The sequence below is a fragment of the Phacochoerus africanus genome, chromosome 12 (assembly GCF_016906955.1).
Source record: "Phacochoerus africanus isolate WHEZ1 chromosome 12, ROS_Pafr_v1, whole genome shotgun sequence".
NCBI classification, from domain to species: Eukaryota; Metazoa; Chordata; class Mammalia; order Artiodactyla; family Suidae; genus Phacochoerus; species Phacochoerus africanus.
This window is the reverse complement of record NC_062555.1, coordinates 24,629,763-24,649,652: the sequence shown is the minus strand read 5'-3', so window position 1 is coordinate 24,649,652 and position 19,890 is coordinate 24,629,763. Positions and strand designations below refer to the sequence as shown.

General features: G+C 40.3%; 1 protein-coding gene across 2 annotated transcripts in view; it reads right to left on the bottom strand.

The window, feature by feature from the left end:
• The window catches only part of CNST (consortin, connexin sorting protein), a 91,051-nt gene that overhangs the window by 43,269 nt on the left and 27,892 nt on the right, over positions 1 to 19,890 (bottom strand). For both annotated transcript variants that reach the window (XM_047754596.1, XM_047754597.1), the window contains exon 2: positions 19,330 to 19,758. In XM_047754596.1, the coding sequence (XP_047610552.1) occupies positions 19,330 to 19,708 (379 nt within the window). In that variant the 5' untranslated portion in view covers positions 19,709 to 19,758. The remainder of the gene's footprint in view (positions 1 to 19,329; positions 19,759 to 19,890) is intronic.

The window sequence follows — 19,890 nt, the reverse complement described above, 5'->3', positions numbered from 1 at the left end:
TCATGTTGTACACTACATCTCTAGCACCTGATCATCCTGTAATTGGAAATTTGTACCTTTTAGGCCACCTTCTTGCAATTCCCCTTCCCATCACTCTTACCACCAAAAACCACAAACCTGATCTTTTTCTATGTGTCTGTTTATGAAGTATAACTTGCAACACAATGTTACTTCCTAGTGCACAACCTAGTGATTTGATATTTCTATCTCAATATGATCACCATAACAAGTCTAGTTGTCCTCTGTCATTATTACAAAGATATGACATGGTTATTGACTTTATTCCCAATACTGTACATTTCATACCTGTGACTCATTTGTTACTGAAGATTTGTACCTCTTCACCTCCCTCACCTATTTCTCTCCTCCCTGCATTCCATTCTCCTCTGTCAACCACCTGTTTGTTCTCTGTAACTATGGCTCTGTTTCTGTTTAGTTACATTTGTTCATTTATTTTGTTTTTTTGACTCCATATGTAAGTGAAATCACATGTGATTGTCTCTCTGATTTAATTCACTTTCAGTGAGCATAATACTCTCTATATTGTTGCAAAGGGCATGATTTCAATCTTTTTTATGACTAATATTCCACTGTGTATGTATATATGTATTGTGTATATATATAAAACCTACTCAACTATTTATGCGCACTTAGCTTATTCCATATCTTGACATTATAAATAATGCTGTAATAGACGCAGAGATGCACATATCATTTTGAATTATGGTTTTCCTTTTCTTCAGGTAAGTACTCAGGAGTGGAATTCCTGTAGTAGTTCTTTTACTTTTTTGAGCAATCTCCATACTGTTTTCTTTAGCGATTGTACCAATTTACATTCCCACCAACAGAGCAGGAAGGTTTTCTTTTCTCTACATTCCCATCAAGACTTGCTATTTGCTGTCTTTTTAAATTTTTTAACAATTTTTTGTCTTTTTAGGGCTGCACCCGGGGCATATGGAAGTTCCCAGGCTAGGGGTCGAATCAGAGCTATAGCTGCCAGCCTACACCACAGCCACAGCAGTATAGGATCCAAGCTGCGTCTGCGACCTACACCACAGCTCACGGCAACGCCAGATCCTTAACCCACTGAGCAAGGCCAGGAATCATACCCGTGTCCTCATGGATGCTAGTTAGGTTCATTGACCACTGAGACATGATGGAAATTCCTGTTGTCTTTTTGATAAAAGCCATTCAGACAGGTGTGAGGTGATAGATACATCATTCTGGTTTACATTTGCGTTTCCCTGACGATTAGTGACACTGCACACCTTTTCATATGACTGTTAGCCATTTGCATGTCTTCCTTGGAAAAATGTCTATTCAGTCCTCTGTCAATTTTTAAACTGGGTTTTTTTCATGTCAAGTTGTATGATTTCTTTTTATATTTTGGATATTAACTCCTCAAATACATCATGTGCAAATATTTTCTCCCATTTGGTAGGTGGCTTTTTTGTTTTGCTGATAGTTCCCTTCGCTGCACAAAAGCTTTTTAGTTTGATGGGGAGTTTGGTTGTGGCTTGGCAGATTACGAACCCGATTGATATCCATGACGATGTGGGTTCTATCCCTGGCCTCGCTCGGTGGGTTTGGCATCTGGCACTGCCATGAGCTGTGGTGTGGATTACTGATGGGGCTCAGATCCCGAGTTGCAGCTCTGATTCGACCCCTAGCCTGGGAATTTCCAGATGCCCAAACTGTGGCCCTAAAAAAAAAAGGTTTAAAAGCTTTTTAGTTTGATGAAGTCCAATTTATTTATGTTTGCTTTTGTTTCCCTCGCCAGATGAGACAGATCCAAAGAAATGTTGCTATGACCAATGTCACAGAGTGTACGCCTGTGTCTTTGCCTAGTTTTATGGTTTTAGGTCTTACTAAAGTCTTTAATCCGTTTTAATTTTTTGTATATGGTGTGAGAAAGTGGTCCAGTTTTCCCAACACTGTTTACTGAAGAGGCTATCTTATCCCCACTGTATATTCTTGCCTCTTTTGTTGTAGATTAATTGACCAGAAAAGTGTGGGTTTATTTCTGGGCTCTCTGTTCTGTTCTATTGGTCTATCTATCTGTCTTGGTGCAAGTACCATATTGTTTTGATAGCTGCAGCCATTGGTATTTTGAAAGGGATGACATTGAATCTGTAGATTGGGGTACTATGGTCATTTTAACAATATTAATTCTTCCGATCCAAGAGCATGGTATATCGTTCAATCATTTTGTGTCATCTTCAGTTGTTTTCATCAGTGTCTTACAGTTTCCTGAGTATAGATAGGTCTTTTACCTCCTTACTTGTATTTATTCCCAGGTATCTTATTCTTTTTTATGTGATTATAAATGCAGTGGTTTTCTTAACCTGATAATTTGTTGTTAGTGTATAGAAATGCAACAGATTTTGCGTATTAATTCTGCATCTTGCAACTTCACCAAGCTCACTGATGAGTGTTTTGGTGGCATCTTTAGGATTTTCTATGTATAGTCACCTGCAAACAGTGACAGTTTTACTTCTTCCTTTCCAGTTTGGATTCCTTTCTTTTTCTTATCTCATGGAAGACTTCTAATACTATGTTGAATAATGAGGCTAGGGTGGGAGTTCTCACTGTGGCGCAACAGGATCAGCAGCATCTCTGCAGGACACAGGTTTGATCCAAGGCCCAGCACAGTGGGTTAAAGGAAACAGCATTGCCACAGTGTGACATAGGTCACAACTGTGGCTCAGATTTGACCCCTGGCCCATGAACTCGGTATGCTGTGGGGTGGCCAAAAGCCGGGGGGGTGGGGGGGTGGCAAAAGTGGGAACATTCTCTAACATGACATACAGAAACAAACTCAAAAATGGATTAATGACCTAAATTTAAGGCTGGATACCATAAAAACTCCTAGAGGAAAATAAATTGCAGCAAAATTTTTTTTGGATCTGTATCAGAAAACAAAAGCTTTTTAAAAAACAAACAAATGAGGAGTTCCCACTGTGGTGCAATGGTTAAGAATCCGGCTGCAGTGGCACGGGTTCACTTCCTGGCCCAGGAAATTCTACATGCCTCGTGTGTGGCCAGAAGATAAAAGAAAACAAAACAAAACAAAATAAAAATCCCTTTAATACATAAAAAGTTTTCTGGCAAGGATACAGTTATAGTTATGAGAAAAGCCAAATCAAAACATATACTGGCACATATAATTACACCTTCACTACAAATTTTCATTCAATATAAACGAAGCTTTACCAGATATGAATCTACACATTCAGAAACAACCAGAAAATTCTATTTATCTTCATCTGCGAAAGTCAAATGGACTACAGTTAAAACTCCCCATTAAGCAATTTTGCGATTCTATTTTTAAGCATATGTAGGTGGTGCCTGTCAAATTCATGTAGGCCTTAATTTATCTGTCAATTCACCAAGCTCTAAAATAGACATCACAATTTATATGCACCTACAAAGGTTTTACATTTTAAAAAAAATTACTTGTAACTTCTTTGGGCCAGAAATCAGAGAAATTACCTTCACTGAGAGATTTTATTCAACTTATCATACCATCTGAATTTTGTGTCAGTTTTGACAGACAGGTGATTTATAAACTTAGAATCTGTCTCTGATTCTGAGAGACAGTCAAGAGACTTACTGTGGAAGAATACAGGACTAGTATCCTTTACCTTAAAGCATTAGGAATGTACCCTGACGTTATTACTCACATTATTCTCTTTAATAATCTAGCACTGTGTTCTGCTATTTGTTAATACAATGAAGGGACGTAACTGTTTCTGTGCATGACAGGGAGAATGATGTGACTAGAAAATTTAAAGGTAAAAACCTCACTGCTGGGACTTTAGGTAGTAATTAATCAAGATATGAAAAATTATCACAGACAAATGAGGGTTTGAAAGATGCTACAGAGAAGACGGCAAGACCCAGGTAAAGACAGCAGCAACAGGTATACTTAGGATAAAACAGTGACAGTGATGATGTAAGCCAAGCTGATGGGGATGTTTGAGAAATGGGAGAAGGGTTATTTAAAGGCTTAATGAATTTCAAATACTGTCTATTACTACTCAGAGTGTAAGGACATTATCTCTCACGCGCTCTCTCTTTTTTTTTTTTTTTTGTCTTTTGTCTTTCTAAGGGCCACACCCGGAGCATATGGACTATGCTCCCAGGCTAGGGGTCGAATTAGAGCTGCAGCTGCCAGCCTACACCACAGCCACAGCAATGCCAGATCCAAGCTACCTCTGCCACCTACACCTACACTGTAGCTCCTGGCAACACTGAATCATTAACCCCCTGCCCACTGAGTGAAGCCGGGGATCAAACCCACATCCTCATGGATACTAGTTGGGTTTGTTACCACTGAGCTGCAACAGCGACTCCAGGATACTATCTTGTATGCAGCTTTGTGTGACTTTAGAAAGCAACCTGCCTTTCTTTAGGCTGGTCCCTCTGCTTGGGCTGTCAGCTTTTAAAGGCCAAGAGTTGGATTCACCATTGTGACATCAATACTGAACACAGTGCCTGACACAGAGCAGATACTTAAAGTACTTCTGGGAAAATTTTTGATGAAATATTAGTAAGTATCATGGTGTATACTACAAGCCCATATTCACTATGCCACTTGATTCTCACAACACTATAAAGTGGCTATTAGAAATTATCTTTTTCTTTCCTTTTGGTTTTTTAGGGCCACACCCGAGGCATATGGAGGTTTCCAGGCTAGGGGTCCAATCGGACCTAGAGCTGCCGGCTGACGCCAGAGCCACAGCAATGTCAGATCCGAGCCGCGTCTGCGACCTACACCACAGCTCACAGCAACGCCGCCGGATCCTTAACCCACTGAGCAAGGCCAGGGGATCAAACCTGACACCTCACGGTTCCTAGTTGGATTTGTTTCCACTGCGCCACAACGGGAACTCCGGGTATTAGAAATTATGGATAAAATGACTGAAATTTATCAGATTAAACAAGAACTTTGGCTCTGAAGTCAGGTACCTGGGTTTGAATTCTAAATTGACTGCTTTCTAGTTCTGTGACTCTAGGCAAGTTAATTTCTTTAATGCTGAATTCTCCCATTTGTTAAATGAGGATATTGGCTTATATGCACCTTCCTAAGAAATTATGTTTAGATAAGAAATAAAGAGACATCACGATTTATCCACAACTCCAGAAATGAGTTTTTTCAAAGATATTAGGAAACAAAACAACATTCACTGCTTTCATAAAAATACTTACCTTAACTCGTTGAATGTCCCTCTCACTACACTGAGGCTAGATCAGATGAAGTATCTGAGGGAAAGTCATTCCAGGATTCAGAGACAATTACTGCCACAAACCAAACTCCATCACATCCCTTTACAGTGAACCATCCACCCCTTCTCTGATCATGTTTCATCTTGCTGAGGCCAGCAGGCAAGAATTATGCCTAAGAGGCATGGCTGGCAACACACTTGGAAAAGGCATGTGTGAAATTGGTTCTGTGGCAAATTATGGTGAGTCAAACGTGAAACAGAACTTTTCCTTTAAACACATTTTAACACTCAGAAAAAGTCAAAGAGTATGGTTGAACAATTAGGCTCAGTTTGAAGTCAGACTGCCTGGAATCACATCCAGAGAGTGTCACTCATCAGCAGTATGAGATCGGGCAAGTTATTTACCTCTTTCTGTAGACTCCTCATCTATAGATTGAAGCTAAGTGGTACTTAATAAGGCTATTGAGAAGATTAAATGAGACATCTCACACCAAGCATGTAACAGTAGCTGTTAGTAGTGCTCAATAAATTCTCAAGAACTTTTATTTTAAAACTCAGCAAATTGTAGTTCCCGCTGTAGGTCATTGGTAAGGAACCTGACTAGTATGCATGAGGTTGCAGGTTCGATCCCTGGCCCTGCTCAGTGGGTTAAGGCTCCAATGTTGCCATGAGCTGTGTGAGCTGCAGTGTAGGTTGAAGATGTGGCTCAGATCTGGTGCTGCTGTGGCCATGGCGTAGGCTGGCAGCTGCAGCTCCAATTGGACCCCTAGCCTGGGAACTTCCATATGCTGCAGGTGTGGCCCTTAAAACAAAACAAAACAAAAACTAATAAAAAAAGTTAAAAAAAAATAAAGAAATAAAACTCAGCAAACTATCAAACTAACTCTATCTGTTCCTAACAATAAGTCTGGAGCACTATGAAATTTTTTTGGTGATTTTTCCTATATGTATCATTTAACAACATTTTGAAGCGTATAATTCAGTGACCTTAACTACATTCACAATGTTGTACAACCAACATTATCTATTTTCTAGAACTTTCTCATCACCCCAAACAGAAACGTTGTACCCATTAAACACTGACTCCCCATTCCTCTCCTGTTTCACACCTGGAGTCCTCTGTGGACTGCAATATCAGTACTGCCATCTCAGTAAACAAACACATCCACCAATCCCTCAGCCACTGAAGGTGCCACCCATGATAGTGCACCCTGAAGGGATTCAGGAGAAAAAAAAGCAGGATGCTGGCCCTAGACAGTTAAGTTGCACATCTAAGGAAGGATTTCAATGAGCCCAGACTCTTTCATCTTCCCATACACAGAAAAGCACTAAATTAATTTGAGATCTATGGTTTTTGGAGTTCCCGTCTTGGCACAGTGGAAATGAATCCGACAAGGAACCATGAGGTTTCGGGTTCGATCCCTGGCCTCGCTCAGTGGGTTAAGGATCCAGCGTTGCCATGAGCTGTGGTGTAGGCCCGGATCTGGCTTTGCTGTGGCTCTAGTGTAGGTCAGCAGCAACAGCTGCAATTCAACCCCTAGCCTAGGAATCTCCATATGCAGCAGGAGTGGCCCTAAAAGACAAAAGATACACACACATACCCCTGACACACAAAAAGATATATGGTTTTCTTTAACAGTAAATCTTGTGATGTTCTGACTACCTGGTTTTTGTTGCAAAAACTGCTATATATCCTACCTCTCACCTCTTTGGAACAGTCCCTCAGAGCTACCTGAGAGGCTGCCTCCCGAGCTTAAATGCCCAGAAAGTCTGTTGAATTAAACATAATTCTCAACTTCTAGATTGTGTGTTTTTTTCCTTCCAGGTGACACTTCCACTCTTTCAGTCTCTACGAATTTGCTTAGTCTAGGTACCTCATATAAGTGGAATCATACAATATTTGGCTTTTGTGTCTAGCTTGTTTCACTCAGCATAATGACTTCAAGATTCATCTATGTTGTAGCATATGTTTTTTTTTTGGGGGGGGGTGTCCACTGCATGTGGAAGTTCCTGGGCCAGACCACAACAGTGACCTGACAATGTCGGAGACTTTCACTTCTTTTGTAGGCTGAATAATGTTTTCATTTGTACTTACGTATGTTTTTTTTTTCATGCATTTTATTTCCCCATTACCTATCAATGGATATTTGGGTTAACACCTTTTGGTTATTGTGAATAATGCTGCCATGAACACTGCTTAGTCCTTACTTTCAGTTACTTTGGGTAGATATCTAAAAGTAGAATTGCTGGATTATATGGTAATTGTACGTTTAACTTTCTGAGGAACTGACAAACTGTCTTCGGGGAGCTCTACAGAATTTAAACTTTTCTCAACCACTGTTTTTTTTTTGTTTGTTTGTCTGTTTTTTTCTTTTTAGGGCCACACCCAAAGCATATGGAAGTTCCTAGGCTAGGGATTGAATCGGAGCTACAGCTACAAGCCTACACCACAGCCACAGCAATGCCAGATCCTTGCCGCATCTGTGACCTACACCACAGCTCACGGTAACACTGGATCCTTAACACACTGAGCGAGGCCAAGGATTGAGCCTGCAACCTCTCGGATCCTAGCAGGCTTTGTTAACTACTAAGCCACGAAGGGAACTCCCTCAACCACTGTATCTTTATGAGGCTTCAACATTTATGCTTTCTCTTCCCTTTATTTCTAAAACAGAGATAATATCACGTCTCAAAAATTCAGTTGATGTTTCCTAACAGCATCTTTATCTAAAAAGCTGCTATTACACAAAAAAATGAAAGAGCAGTTTTCTTCAGAGCATTTTAATTTAATTCCATGCCTCTGAGCATATTTCTTGCTATTAGAAACCCTAAAATTAAAAGGCTTTGGAGTTCCCATCATGGCTCAGCAGTAACAAACCCAACTAGTATCCATGAGGACTCGGGTTCGATCCCTGGCCTTGCACAGTGGATTAAGGATCCAGCGTTGCTGTGAGCTGTGGTGTAGGTCACAGACATGGCATGTATGGAGCCACTACTGTGGCTGTGGTGTAGGCCAGTGGCTATAGCTCTGATTCGACGCCTCCCCTGGGAACTTCCATATGCCATAGGTGCGGCCCTAAAATGACAAAAAAAAAAAAAAGGTCTTGTGTGTGATAAGCAAAATCATAGAATAGGCAGCTCTAAATGCCCATCCTTTCACAGGAAAATAACGACCACCTCCCCGAAAAAACCAAAACAACAAAACAAAAACCCTAAAACTACCTAAATCAGTTTTGTCAGAACTCTGGGAAAACAGTCATAGGGGTACAGCAACAAAGTGGATGCTGAATCAAGAACTTGCTGTAGAGCAGAAACTGACAGAACACTGTAAATCAACTATAATGGAAAAAAGGTCATAAAAAAGAAAGAAAAAGACATTGTAAAACTGGTAGGACAGATTTGTGGCATGGTAAAACCCATCTTGCCCAGCTCAGTAGCAGTCTTGAAGACAGCAGGACAATATCTCTAATGGGACCCTGGTCTCTGGTTCAGAAGGGAATGGGGCAGACCTTACCTGAACATTATTGTTCGTCTAGTCAAACCTATCCAGGGCTACCTGAGGGACTGATGCGAAGTGGTCGTCTCTGTTTCATCACCCAACTCAGAGCAGAAGAGCAGCAGGCATTGCTGGAAAGCATTATTTATACCAAATCCCTCTAACACCAAGTTCCCTTACTGAGTTTATGATTACACTCTCCATCCAAAACTTTATTTCTTGTCCCTTCTGACATCAATCCTGCGCTAAGTGAACACTAATCAACCAGAGTCAGATGACTAAAACTGCCATTGTCAGTAACATGGTCATTAATGTACTAACACTGCTCTTACAGATATCATTAACATGTCAACTCAAGTTGTTTCTCCAAAGCGAGTAAATAGACCTCCCCAAGCTGTGGAGCACCTGGCCTGAAAAATGTAAACCAGAGACAGCCTGACTCCTGAAACAGTGATTGAGAAATGTTACAAGTGGATGATTAAGCCCAGCCTCTTTATCTTTCTCTTAAAAAAAACAAAAACAAAAACCCCTCACTCAAAGACCAAGACGTGCTTCCTACCCCCTCACTTGGAGCCCTGGAAATAAGCCTTCACTTTGCAGCACACAGAGTATGTTTGTTGCTGGGGGTCAGGGGCGCACACAGAAGCCCTTGCTAGATTACATTACCAGGTGTTCAAAAAATCTGCAGCCACCTGGGGCAAGAAATTTACAACTGAGGCATACAACAGAATGCTTAAAACCAGGGAGCAAAGGCCAGGAATCTTTTCTTCGGGAAATCAGAGTGCTCAGAAGTGCTTGCATATACTAGGGAATTTAGAAAGCTATACAGATGCCCAGGACAGGATGCAGGCTTAGATGAGACGTAAGTATACCTAACTTCCCCTACTGGATGAATAAACTCAGTGCAAGCAGGAAGTGAAGCCTGAGGCAGAATTGTAAATGGCCTAAGTGTTCAGGGAGGACCTAGCAAGCAGAGTCAAATCACAGAGAATGAAAAAAGAATACAAACCACCGAGAAGAGCCCATCTTGAGAAAGAGGGAGAGTAGGATTTCCAGAGTTACCACATTATAATCTTCAAGTGTCCAGTTTTCAACAACAAGAAGTCCCAAAGCATACAAAGAAATAAAGTATGGCTCATTTGGAAGAAGTAAATAAACTGATAGAAAACAATCCCAAGGAAGTCTGTATGTGGGACTGGACAACCACTTTAAATCACCTGTCTTAAATATGCTCAAAGAGGTAGCTGAAACCATGGACAGAGAACTAAAGGATATCAGGAAACAATGTTATGAGAAAAATAAGAATATCAATTAAAGAAAGAAGTTATAAACAGAAGTGAAACAAAAATTCCGGAACTTAAAAATACATTGACTGACATGAAAACTTCTCGGCAGATTTGAGCAAGTAAAAAAGTCAGTGAACTTAATAAGACAATCATCCTATCAGACACCGCCACCCAACCGAGAGAACTCTGCTACCGCTGAGTGCACTTTGTACATCACTTCATTTAATCCTTAGCTATTAACTTAGGAGGAGCCAGGTCACTTACCTTCGGCCATAGGGCAGCTTCTCTGTGGCCTGAGCTCCCAACCACAGCCCCGTCCTGCTCCCTCTAAAGGCAGAGGCTGCCACTTGAGGGCACAGGAAGAAAATGTGCCACGTGGAGCAAATGGTAATTATGCCATAATTATGTAAGAAACCCCTCTGATCCCAGGTTAGGTGAGAGGGAAGCTGGCACATTTTCAACTTTCACTCTCAGAATACTAGTGCACAGTGTTGCACCATTTTCTAGTTTGCTCCAGGGTGTTTTCAATTAATATTGAAAGCACAACTAATACACATTAACATTGCTGGGATTTATACTCTAAATTACATATAGTATGTCAAACGGCACCAATTTTTGGATTCTCTACATTTTCTCTTAGAAAAAAATTTTTGTTCATTTTATTTTTTTTTATTTTATTTTTTTTGTCTTTTCTAGGGCCACACCCACGGCATATGGCGGTTCCCAGGCTAGGGGTCTAATCCTGCTGGCCTACACCACAGCCATGCTGGATCCTTAACCCACTGAGTGAGGCCAGGGATCAAACCCGCAACCCCATGGTTCCTAGTCGTATTCGTTAACCACTGTGCCAGGACGGGAGCTCCTCTCTTAGAAATTTAATTAGACATTTTACACTTCAGCATGTTTTATTAAAAACTAAGAACACGCAAGGGATTTCCCTAAGCATTCAATTGATTATGCTTTTTTTAACTTCTTATCCAGACCTACAGACAACTCAAGCAGAGCTTCAAATGTGATTAATATGTTGTTTTTCTGTCAAAAGTACACTAACTTTGCTAACATAAATGCTTTCTTAATATGGCTATATCTTACCACATTTTCCAGTTCATTCCACTCAATTTATCAGCTATTATATATAAAATAGTCCTTAATTCTCTAGGATAAGTAAAATTCTCAAATTTTATGTAAGTCTGAAAATATCTATATTTTGTTTCTCTAAGATAAAGGCATATATTTAAGTTCAAAACCTAAACAGTATCTGCCTGTGGAAGAAAGGGGAGAGCCTAAATATCCAAAGGGAGTCTGACTGCTAAATTTTCCTCAATATCCTATAATTCCCTAAAAACTGCTGACACCAGAGATCCTTTTGCATTAGCTGGAGTCATATGAGAAGAGAAGATTTATAAAACCAATAAAGTAAAAGAAAAGCACAGAGAAACATGCTAAATGGCATTTCACTGTAAGGTTTACATAAAATTATGTTATATCAAATTCTATGAGAGAAATCATCTTTAAATTTGCAAAGGACCATATCTCACATTGTTTCTTCTATCACCAAACCACTACTATCCCTATTTGCCCCCTGACACCTTTTTTTTTTTTTTTTTGCTTTGTAGAGCCGCACCTGCAGCATAAGGATGTTCCCAGGCTAGGAGTCAAATTGGAGCCACAGCCACGCCAAATCGGAACCGCATCTGCAACCTATACCACAGCTCATAGCAGCGCAGGGGGTCCTTAACCTACTGAGTGAGGCCTGGGATCAAACTCGTGTCCTCATGGATACTAGTTGGGTTTGTTACCGCAGGGCCACATCAGGACCTCTTTTTTCATACCTAATCTATGATTTAGTTCAGTCAATTCCACTCCTTAGTAACTTTATTTTCCTTAATAACTCTGAATCCACTTCCTTTTTTAGAGCCCCACAGTTACTCCCCCAACAGAGACCACCAGCACATCCCTTGCACACTGTCAAAGCCCCTTAACCTGTTGCACTGCCTCTAATCTTGAAGTGTTCTAACTCATTCTCCACACTGCAAATTGGGCAATCTTTCTTAAAAAAAAAAAAAATACACCTCACATCATGTCACTCTCTTGTTCAAACCTGTTGGGGAGGCCCAAATTGCTTACTATAACACAAAAAAATCTTTTTGCAATCTGAACCTTGCTAATCTTTTGAGCCTCAATCTCTACTGCTCTATTATATTGCCCCTAGATTAATTTTTCCCTTTTATTGTGCTCCAGCCAAATGGAATATTGACAGCTGCCAAAACTTAGAGTGCTCTATTCTCATCTTCTGGGCTTCAAAGCCATGACATGCCTGCTACCTCTCATGTCCTTCCTCTCCCCTTTATCCACAGCTCCTTTACTTGGCCAGCACCTATTTGTCCTGCCTCAGCTTTTACATCGGTTCTTCTGGAGGCTTCCCATAACCCTCCAAGGACAGTGTATTTCCATAGCTATGTGCTTACTTAGCACCAGTCATGACTCCCATCTTGCTAGACTACACTTGTTAGTTACTTGGCTCTTGTACCTACTCAAGCTTAAAAAACTCAAAGGCAAGTTCACCTACAGTTTTATAGTCCCTGGTATACAATAAATACCTGTGGATTAAGTAACCCTGTATGGTTCTACATAATAGTCTAAGAAAAAATTTCATAAAGGGAAAAATTCTTCTATATTGTAAAGTCATCATCTAGTCTATCTTAAAATCTTTTTGCAGTACGCAGAATAATGGCCCCCAAAGATAACCATGTCCCAATCCTCAGAACCTATAAATACGTTAGATTATACTGCTAAAGGGAATTAGGGATGCAGACAGAATTAAGGTTGCTAATCAGCTTACCATGAAAAGGGGGAGATCATCCTGACTCATCTGGATAGACCCAATGTAATCATGAGCATCCTTAAACATGGAAGAGGGGAGATATACAAGGAATCAAACCGTCTGTCCTTGCTGGCTCTGAAGTGGGAGGAAAGACACCACAAGCTGAGGAATGCAAGCAGCCTCCAAAGGTAAAAAAGGCAAGGAAGCTGATTCTGCCCTGGAGTCTTCAGAAAGGAATGCAGCACTGCTGACACCTTGATTTTGGCCCAGTGAGACCTGGGTCAGATTCCTGACCTAGAGAACTATATGATAATACATTTAATATTGGTTTTAATCCACTAATTTGTTATAGCAGCAATATACTTTGTGTGTGTGAGTGTCTGTCTGTCTTTTTGCCTTTTCTAGGGCTGCTCCCACGGCATATGGAGGTTCCCAGGCTAGGGGTCGAATCGGAGCTGTAGCCACTGGCCTACGCCAGAGCCACAGCAATGTGGGATCTGAGCTGCGTCTGCCACCTACACCACAGCTCATGGCAACACCGGATCCTTAACCCACTGAGCAAGGCCAGGGATCGAACCCGCAACCTCATGGTTCCTAGTCGGATTCGTTAACCACTGCACCACGACGGAAACTCCAGCAATACACTTTTAATATTGGGGGTTTTTTGAAGTTAAGTTTGGCTGGTGACCTTAAAGTCCCTTTTGATTCTAAAATTATTTGAAGAATTCCCCTCGTGGCAGAGTAGTAACAAACTCAACTAGGATTCATAAGGATGTGGGTTCCAACCCATGCCCTCGCTCAGTGGATTAAGGATCTGACATTTGCAGTGAGCTGTGGTGTATGTAGGTCGAAGATGCAGCTCAGATCTGGCATTGCTGTGGATGTGGTGTAGGCCGGCAGCTATAGCTCTGATTCGACCCCTAGCCTGGGAACCTCCATATGCCTTGGGTGTGGCCCTAAAAGAAAAAAAGAAAAAAGAAAAAAAAAAAGAATCTATATAAAGCAGGAACTCTTTTATTCTACTCTTACACAGAATAGCTACCTTTCAGAAGAGTCATCATCTTATCATCTGTCTTCAAGGATCATTCCCTTAATGAATGAAGAGCAAAAAAAGAGGCAACTGTTTCTGCAGGTCACCTTACAAAGAAATTTTAGTATAAAAGAGCTGAGGAGTTCCCGTCATGGCACAGTGGTTAACGAATCCGACTAGGAACCATGAGGTTGCGGGTTTGATCCCTGGCCTTGCTCAGTGGGTTAAGGATCTGGCGTTGCCGTGAGCTGTGGTGTAGGTCGCAGACGTGGCTTGGATCCCGAGTTGCTGTGGCTCTGGCGTAGGATGGTAGCTACAGCTCTGATTTGACCCCTAGCCTGGGAACCTTCATATGTCTCGGGAGCAGATCAAGAAAAGGCAAAAAGACCAAAAAAAAAAGAAAAAAGAAAAAAAAAGAGCTGGAATATCTACTAGGAGAAGAGACAAGATAAACCAGGACTTCAGAATTACGGAATTTTATGTTTAGTCTCTAAGACAATTAAATTGTTCATTTGCCTACCTAACTGACAGAAAGGTTATATTCCCCAAATATCAACCCCAGCACTTATCATTCTTCTTACTGGGGTTTAGCGAGGCTTTTACATTTTTTTTTTGGTCTTTTTTTTTTTTTTTGCCATTTCTTGGGCCGCTCCCGCAGCATATGGAGATTCCCAGGCTAGGGTTGAATTGGAGCTGTAGCTGCCGGCCTACATCAGAGCCACAGCAACATGGGATCCGAGCCGCGTCTGCAGCCTAGACCACAGCTCATGGCAACGCTGGATCCTTAACCCACTGAGCAAGGCCAGGGATAGAACCCACAACCTCATGGTTCCTAGTCAGATTCGTCAACCAATGAGCCACGACAGAAACTCCCTACACTTTTTTAATTTGAATGCACCATAGCTCACATTGATCCTAATGACCTCAATCCTAACCATGACAACCAGTGTATAATCACTCACTGACTCCACTTGACATTCTATTTAGAGGCCAGCTATAAAGGCTCTATCATAGTCAAAGCCAGATATGGAAAATGCAAATATGCCTTGAGAAGTCATACCATACCATACCATAGCATTACCAGTTATTCCTTTAGGTTATCAGTTAACATTCCAGCAGACACACTATAGGTAACATTAAACTAGGATGGCGCTGGAAATACATTTTTAGATATATACATTATGAGTTCCCGTCGTGGTGCAGTGGTTAACGAATCCGACTAGGAACCATGAGGTTGCAGGTTTGGTCCCTGCCCTTGCTTAGTGGGTTAACGATCCGGCGTTGCCCTGAGCTGTGGTGTAGGTTGCAGAGGCGGCTTGGATCCCACGTTGCTGTGGCTCTGGCGTAGGCCTGTGGCTACAGCAGCTCCGATTCGACCCCTAGCCTGGGAACCTCCATATGCCGAGGGAGCGGCCCAAAGAAATAGCAAAAAGACCAAAAAAAAAGAAAAAAAGAAATATACATTAGAGGAGAGAGGCAGGGATAGGTAAGCTTGAAAACAGAATCTTAAAAAGACTCCAGAAGGTAAAGAAAGATCTTGACAAAAGAGGTAAGATGGACTTAAAGTCAAATTTTAGACATTAAATCAAATGTCTCCATTTTGCTGAATGTTGTTCCTATGTCATGCCACTCAAAAATCATCTTGTACTGAATTGCTTTGCTGTACACCTGAAACTAATACATTGCAAATTAACTATACTTCAATTTTTAAAAATGGTTTAAAAAATCATCTTGTGATATACATAAAAGAAGACAACTACCAATAATTTAGAAGCACCTATTTTATGCTGAACACTACAAGGTGCTTAGCAAACAGGATCACTCATTCTAAGGACAATCCTACAAGACATTTAGGATTAGCCCTCCTACAGATAAGGAAAAAAGCTCAGGAAAAGAAGTTATTTTTCTAAGGTTACACAGATAAGAACAGACACAGCCAATATTCAAAAGTAGTCTTTGCTCCTTCTCACTACACAACCCTGACTTCAAGCCACAGATCCATCTTCAAGGTTTGTTTTCCTCTAGTTTTCATGCCATCCTCGTCACTTCCTACCTGGTCACACTACAAAGGCCTTGAGTGGAACAAATCAGGGAAATAAATAGGGGCAACTCAATCTGGAAAGGTCTTCTTTTCTTAATTTCCACATGCTGCCTATTCCTGGCTTCTTGCCACTGAACTGTTTTGTCCAAAGCTTAGATATCACGGTGACTGAGGAAATAACTATGTTGCTATGGCACCCATCAGACACTTAAATCTAAACTTGTTTCTCACCACCATACAAAATTTATGGGCTGGTGGTTGCCAGGGGCTGGGGTTAGGGATGAATGGGGAGTGATTCCTCATATATACAGGATTTCTTTTGGGAGAGGATAAAATGTTCTAGAATGAGATACTGGTTGTACAACTTTGTAATGTAAATAAGCCACAACCACTAAGTTGTAAACCTTATAAAGGTGAATTTTTATGGCACAAAAATTCTATCTCAATTTTTAAAATGGCTATAATCAGAGAGTCAGATATTCACAAGTGTTGGAGAGGATGCAGAAAAATTATAACTCCCATATATCGCTGGTGGGAACGTAAAATGGTATAGCCACTTAGGAAAACAGTTTGGCGGGACCTCAAAAAGTTAAATGCAGAGTTACTTTATGATCCAGTAATTTTAATCTTAGGCATATATAACCAAAAAACAAAAACAAAATAAAATACCACCATTTTTTTTGGTCCACAAAAAGACTTGCATGCAATGTTTTCATGAGCATTATTCATTATAGCCAAACAGTGGAGTCAGCTCATCAGCTGAAAAACAGACAAATGAAATGTGGTATATCCATGCAAAGGAATATTATTTGACCATAAAAAGTAATATAGCACTGATACACATTACAACATGGGTGAATCCTGAAATTACTATGCTTAAAGAAGCCAGTCGTAAAAGACTATCAAGCGTATTAATTCTATTTATTTGAATTGGCCAGAGAAGCAAATCTATGAAGAAAGAAGGCAGATCAGTGGCAACCTAGAGCTGGGATGGCTCGGGGAAAATGGGAAATGATTACTAATTGATAAGGTGTTTCCTTTGTTCTAAAACTGACTGTGGTGATGACTCCATAACTTGGTGATACACTAAAAATCACTGAATTATACACTTTGTATAGGTGAATTATATTTCAATCAAGCTGTTAAAACTTTATTGGCTCATTTTCATTTGTTTTTAGGATATTTACCTAAAGCCACACCAAATTTAACTACAGTGAAAATTTGATGTAATACAGCTTGAAACACTGCTTAGCTGACTATATCAACAAAATTAAATTCTCTTAAGGAAAAAAAAAAATTCTTGTAATATAATGACAACTGGACTTTCCTAGGTCTAAGTTAAAGGTTTTAGCAGGTTTGCAGAAATGCTGCCTCCAGAAAACCAGTAAATAAAGACATCTACTGATACTATTGCTCCTAACACTACTGCTCCAGCCTTTTTCTCTAATATTAGCTTTTGGATACATGAAATATTACTACAAATTAAACAAGGTAAGAAGCCCTAATGGTGAATAATTTCACCTTAATATATGTTTGCAAAAAGGTATTGAGAGGGCACTCAGCTACAAAAAATGTATTTCTGGTTTGGAACTGAATAGCATGTTTTATAATGATATCATGTTTTACGTGAAATTTCATTTCACAGTTGAGAAGCTATTCGATTATTATAAGAGTATTTATGTGCAAAAATTTGAAACTTTACCTAGGATCTTAGAATGAAAGAGTAAAGAGTAAATATGCCCATGCCTAGATCTCTAACCATAAACTCTTCACATTGTTAGTTTTTGACATGCAGGATGGGAGACACCTTTCGGGGTCTTCTGCAGTACTTCCAACTAAAGATAATGATTAAAAACAAGTAAAAATGTACCAGCGTACTCTTTACACATGAAAAACTCTACAGATACACTAGAGTTGAATCACCAAACTGTAATCGAATTTAGATTACACCATCTCTATTTAGACATCTGAGAAATTCACAGCTTTTCAGAAATGATTTTACAAATATATTGTAGATGAACATCATTACACAGACGAGGAAACTAAAGCACAAAACGGTTAAATATCACCAAGTGACCTAGAACCAGACGTAAGATATGAAATTGGGTTTTATAACTCATAATTCACTTTCCTTATACTCAAATTATTTTAATTTGCTTTAGGTCTACTAAGGAAAAGCAAAGAAAAGGGGATCTGTTAACAGGAAAGCCCAAATGATGAGTTACATTAAAAAGTTATCAAAGGGAGTCCCCACTGTGGCACAGGGGAAATGAATCCAACTAGTATCCATGAGGATGCAGGTTTGATTCCTGGCCTTACTCAGTGGGTAGAGAATCCAGCATTGCCGTGAGCTGTGGTGTAGGCTGCAGATGCAGCTCTAGATCCCGTGTTGCTGTGGCTGTGGTGTAGGCCGGCAGCTGCAGCTCCAATGCGACCTCTAGCCTGGGAACTTCCACATGTCGTGGGCGTGGCCCTAAAAAGCAAATAAATAAGTAAATCAAAAGTTATCAAACTGCCCTATTGAATAAGTAAGGATTTGTAGGAACTGGAAAGTTTCATTTTACTACAAATAAAAAAGAGGATATGGACGGACTGGCTATATTCATAATCATCAGCCAAAGAAGCAGAAGAGAGCAGAAGATGAGAGGAGACACTTCACCTGTTCACTAGAGTCTACGCTGACCGCTGGCATGGGTAGAGTGCGCTACACTGAGTCCCAGTCTAGGATGTCCAGAACTCTCTAGTCCCACATGCGTCTCATCAAAAATAACCTAAAACTGCCTTTTCCCAAGGGTGCCCTGTGATTCAGGCAAAAAGGTCCAGAGCTCCAAACTTTAACTGCCAAACTATACACCGAATGAGAAATACACTGAATAACTTTGTAACCAAAGTAATATAAAGCTAGATGTCTTATTCAACATTGTTAATGATGTATATTAATATATGTTAATGTTTATTATTTACCTACCAAGTGATAGAAAGATCTGAAAAAGAGGTAGAGTGAGACTGTACTAGCAGTAATTCACAGGTTAGAAATCAAAGCCAAAGTGATGACAGCAGGCGATTTTTAAGACTGTTATTGGTAGAAAGTGGTCTAATATATAAAGGAAAGAGGCTATATATATTTAAAGCACCAAAGGTGAACATATGTACAAAGAATGTCAATTCCAGGCCATTAAATATAGCAAAAGGCTGGGACTAGCCATAAAGAAGCAGATAAGTCAATTACAGTACACTCATACAATGGAACACTGCAGAGACATGTCACATGCATGGCCTACCACACAGCTGTATCTGCACGTGCTATCACAGAACCAGCCCTAGAAAATATTAAGAGAAGAAAAGCAAGAAGCAGGACAGTACACACAGAATGGGATGGGAAGACAGTTTATTCTTCAAAATAGTGTAATTAAAAAATATATACCTTGTGGTATCTTCTTAACAGTGCCTCTTTTGCTTTTTAAACTTCTTTTTCCAGGTATTTCTTTGTCCTTTCCCAAAAAGGCCTGTCCATCTTTGGGGACTTCACAAGAAGGGTTTTCTGAGTTCTCGCTTGCAGCCACCTCACAACTTGGTGAGCAGCTTTCGTTATTGTTGAGAGTGTCCTGCTCAAACACTCCAGCTTTGCCCATTGCACCGTCACTGCTGGTCAGACGCTCACACCCATCCCCACCAAGTTGGTTTTCATTTTCATCTGATGCAGAGGGCAAGCATGTTACTAGACTTTCCACACCGTCACCAGGATGACATCCATCTTGTGGTTCTCTCTGCAGATTATATGTAGGAGTTTCTCTGTCATCCATTAGAGCATCTTTTGTTGAATCATTTAAGTTTCTTTAAAGTCCTTCAATGTCTACAATGACAAAAAAGAAAAAAAACTACTTCATTTTCTAAATTGTGGATTTTCAGGGATCTCTGATGTTTCTCTTCTCCCGGGTTGCTTTACTGTAGGCAGGGAAGAGAAAGAAGGGACTAAGGCTCCTTC